Source organism: Volvox carteri (assembly GCF_000143455.1).
Source record: "Volvox carteri f. nagariensis unplaced genomic scaffold VOLCAscaffold_8, whole genome shotgun sequence".
NCBI classification, from domain to species: Eukaryota; Viridiplantae; Chlorophyta; class Chlorophyceae; order Chlamydomonadales; family Volvocaceae; genus Volvox; species Volvox carteri.
This window is the reverse complement of record NW_003307551.1, coordinates 1,667,210-1,671,021: the sequence shown is the minus strand read 5'-3', so window position 1 is coordinate 1,671,021 and position 3,812 is coordinate 1,667,210. Positions and strand designations below refer to the sequence as shown.

The following is a 3,812-nucleotide window of genomic DNA, read 5'->3' as shown; positions in this document are numbered from 1 at the left end:
CCATCACCACCATCACCACCATCACCACCATCACCACCATCACCACCGTCACCACCATCACCACCATCACCACCATCACCATCACCATCACCACCATCACCACCATCACCACCATCACCACCATCACCACCATCACCACCATCACCACCATCACCACCATCACCACCGATAACAACACATCGCTTCTGCCCCGGTTTACCCTCGATCTGCGTGCCCTGGTATTCCCCCGTTGACTCATCACTATCAATTGAATCGTCAACTCAAATCCCTAATCATCGACTCAATCCCCAACCATCAACCTGAACCACCAAATATGAAACAAAGCAACCAACCAATTCTCCAACCAACCAACCAATTCGCCAACCAACCTACAAACGAACCAACTTAACAGTTGACCATGTGACCGCCCCACATCACCATTATCGCCATCAAGTGCTTCCTTCCTTGCACCCCCTGTCCTAGGGCTCCTGTCCACGCAGCAACTCCCTTCCCGCATAACCCCCTTCCCCCCACGGACGCCTTTCGGTCAGTTCTATGTTTGTTACTCTCTTGCCCTGGCAGCAGCTTCAATCGTGTGTGGTTCGTCTTTCCCCCCTTCCCCCTTCTCCCGCCCCTTTACAGAGATCCTAGGCCAGTTCCATCGGGCCCACATGTCCGCCTCCTCCTCCTCCTCAGCCCCCACCGTCCAGATCTTCACCAAGTACGTCCCGAACATCTTCCAACAGAGACCCACCCCGGCGGCGGTGGAGGCGGCGGTCCGGAGGTCCATGAACCGGCTGCAGGTGGGGGCCCGGGGGTGCCCTGCTGCTTCACAGGGTGCGGCTCGCGGGAAATGCTGGTAGGTAGTAATTCCCAGCCTCTAGCACTACCCGTCTTCTTTTCCCCCGCCTCACCCTCTCCCGACTTCCCCCCTTCCCTTTTTCTATCCGTCCCCCCTCTCGGTGGCGAAGGTGACTCAGCTGGACCTGGTGCAATTGCACTGGTGAGTTGGGGGGAGAGGTAGCTAGTGAGGGAGGGGGGGCCCGCGGGGGGAAGAATTGAAGATGGGCACTTACAAGCCAGCTAGCGAATCAGAGCTGGGCGCGATTTAGGGTTACGTCGTACGTGTGGGAGCCCGACCCGAGCCGAGCCGACCCAAGATACCCATCACAGCGCTAGAGCAGGTTCGTACACCAGCCCCCCTTGTTTTGACAACACGACCCGTAGAGGGCCGAGATTCCGTCTGGCGGGTGTCGTACAGTGTCGTACAGGTGTTACCAAGGATGGTGTTCCGTATTCCAGGCAAGAGACGTATCCCGTGTCTGTTGGTTTTGCGATACACACACACACGTCACATATCGCTTGGCCTCTCCAAGCAGAGGCACACACACACACACACTTACAGACATACAGACATACACGACACGTTCCCGCCCGCAGGTGGGAGTACTCCATCCCCGGCATGGTGGACACCGCCCTGGCGCTGGCTGATCTGCAGTCCCGGGGCCTTATCCGCTTCGTGGGCAGCACCAACATGGACGTAGCGGCGCTGGCGGCGATTGTGGATGCGGGTGTGGGCGTGGCGGTAAACCAGGTGGGTAGTACGGGGTGGCGGGGGTGGGTAGTACGGGGGGCCGGGGGGTCTTTACGGAAGGAAGAGGGTTCCTGAGATGTCCTGAGGAGTGTGTGTGGGTGTGGGTGTTAGCATGCGGCTGCTGGTAGTTGTGGGGTGGTGGCGGTGCGGGGACACATGTCCCGTGCGGTCCTTTGGTGACGGCTGCATCTCGATGTGTGTGCGTGCGTGCGTGCGTTGCCAAGTCTGTCCCTGAGTCCCAAGAAGCAGATACAGACAGACAGACAGACAGACAGACAGACAGGCAGACAGACAGACAGACAGACAGACAGACAGACAGGATATACGACGTAAGAGAAGGAATGTCGTGAGCTGCCGCCGCCGTGTACTGCCCTGGCCTCCCAGCGGGTCGCGTGGGGGCTCCCGCCATGCTGGCAGCATACGAATGTGTTCCTGTTCCTGTAGGGGTAGGGCACTGAAGCAACCCCATCCTCGTCCATGTCTGTGTTTTCCCGCCCCGGCCCCTCCCGGCCTCCCCTTCATGCCGCCAACTTGCCCCGGCCCCTCTGTCAAACCAAATACCACATAGATTTCGTACATATGTACATACGTACATAAATACATACATATATTCAGGCAGGCGGCTGGCAGAGGTTAAGGCCTGACTTCTGCTCCCAGTTGACCCAGTCGACCCGGGTTCAAATCCGCCTGCCGGCTCCTCGGGTGTTTGAGGAGTGATGAAATGGGAGGTGGCCCCCCATCTTATGGACGGTGTAGGACGTGATAATATCAACTTGCGAGCTGACCAGGAACTAAGTTGATGCGCCGTTGATCCGCTAGATTTGGTTGGATGCTGGTGGTGAGTTGCCGAACCCAACGAATACATTCTGAAGTCGGATGGGGTGACGGATTAGGGTGCCCCTCTAGCAGGGGAGAGCAGGGACTGCCCCGGGAAAGGGGGCCGCTGGCGAAGTTAACCACCCTGTAACAACATACATATATTCCCGCAGGTTCAGTTTTCCTTATTGGACCGGCGACCCCTCAACGGCATGCTGCAGTACTGCCAGGCCAGGGGAATAAAGCTCTTCACGTACGGCAGTGTGGGTGGGGGGTTACTGTCGGACAAGTACGTCGAGGAGCCCCGTACGGGCGGCTTGTTTGGGCTGGGCGGTAACAAGTACACCCCCCTGGACTTGAACACGTCATCACTGAAAATGTACTGGTGAGTGAACGGAAGCAAGGAGCCCTACCGCCATGTCCCCTTCCTTAGGACAGTCAGAACCATGTAATCAACCCCCCCCCCTGCCCCCCGGGTATGTGTCCGGTGTCACAGGAGATGTGTTGTGTATTGTGTGTGGAAGTTTTCCTTGGGCCGTACGGGGCTGTACGGACTACTTGATAGTAGCTGGGTGCTTGGGGGGAAGATGTGTGTTTGTGTTTTCATGATCTGCATGTGGGTATGTATGTATGTATGCGTGTGTGCGTGCATGTGTGTACCAATGAAGTGAGCCGCAAAAGGGGTAGATGTTGGCAACGTGTATTTGCTTGCAGAAATAGCGGCATTGTTACAGTCCTGGGCTTCCCGGCAATGAGGCCGTTCATTCGGACGTACATACACATACAGACATACACATACAGACATACACATACAGACATACACCCGCCTGCACCCCAGGCGGTTCGGACACGGCCTGATTAGGCCCGATTAGCAGTAGTGTCGCCGCCATCTACCGCCCTCATCCGGTGCATATACCCGCTCTCGCCTCCTTCCTCTCCCCCCCCCCAAAACCAGCAACCCCCCCAAAGCCAGCAACTTTACGCCTCTTTTACGTCAGCACTTTCTTTTCTCGCCGCCTTCACTACTTTTTCTACACCTACTAGTTTACGTTTTGGCTATAATATTTCTGGCGGCTTAGGTAGGTAGGACTTCCAACTTCTACGCCAATTCTTCATCCCGAGGTTACAGTCGTCATCCCGAGGTTACAGTCGTCACATTCGCCACGGACGCCTTTCGGTCGGTTCTTTCGGTTGCTATTATCTTGCTCTGGCAGCAGCTTAAATCGCGTGTGGTTCGTCTTTCCCCCCAAAACCCCCCTGGCGTTGAAGGAACGTGGCCAAGCAGTTCGGCGGTCAGGACCTGTGGCGGGAGCTGCTCCTGGTGTTGCGGAGGGTGGCGGACAAGCACGGGGTTAGTGTCGCTAATGTGGCCTTGCGCTGGGTGATGCAGCAGGTACGTCATGTATGTATATTCGTGCATAAA

General features: G+C 56.7%; 1 protein-coding gene across 1 annotated transcript in view; it reads left to right on the top strand.

Moving 5' to 3' along the window:
- The window catches only part of VOLCADRAFT_88336 (uncharacterized protein), a gene marked incomplete at both ends in the record, with an annotated part of 19,820 nt that overhangs the window by 1,030 nt on the left and 14,978 nt on the right, over nucleotides 1–3,812 (top strand). Inside the window, 5 exons of the mRNA XM_002948034.1 lie at nucleotides 690–782; nucleotides 951–982; nucleotides 1,420–1,573; nucleotides 2,563–2,774; nucleotides 3,659–3,782. Of these exons, the coding sequence (XP_002948080.1) occupies nucleotides 690–782; nucleotides 951–982; nucleotides 1,420–1,573; nucleotides 2,563–2,774; nucleotides 3,659–3,782 (615 nt within the window). The remainder of the gene's footprint in view (nucleotides 1–689; nucleotides 783–950; nucleotides 983–1,419; nucleotides 1,574–2,562; nucleotides 2,775–3,658; nucleotides 3,783–3,812) is intronic.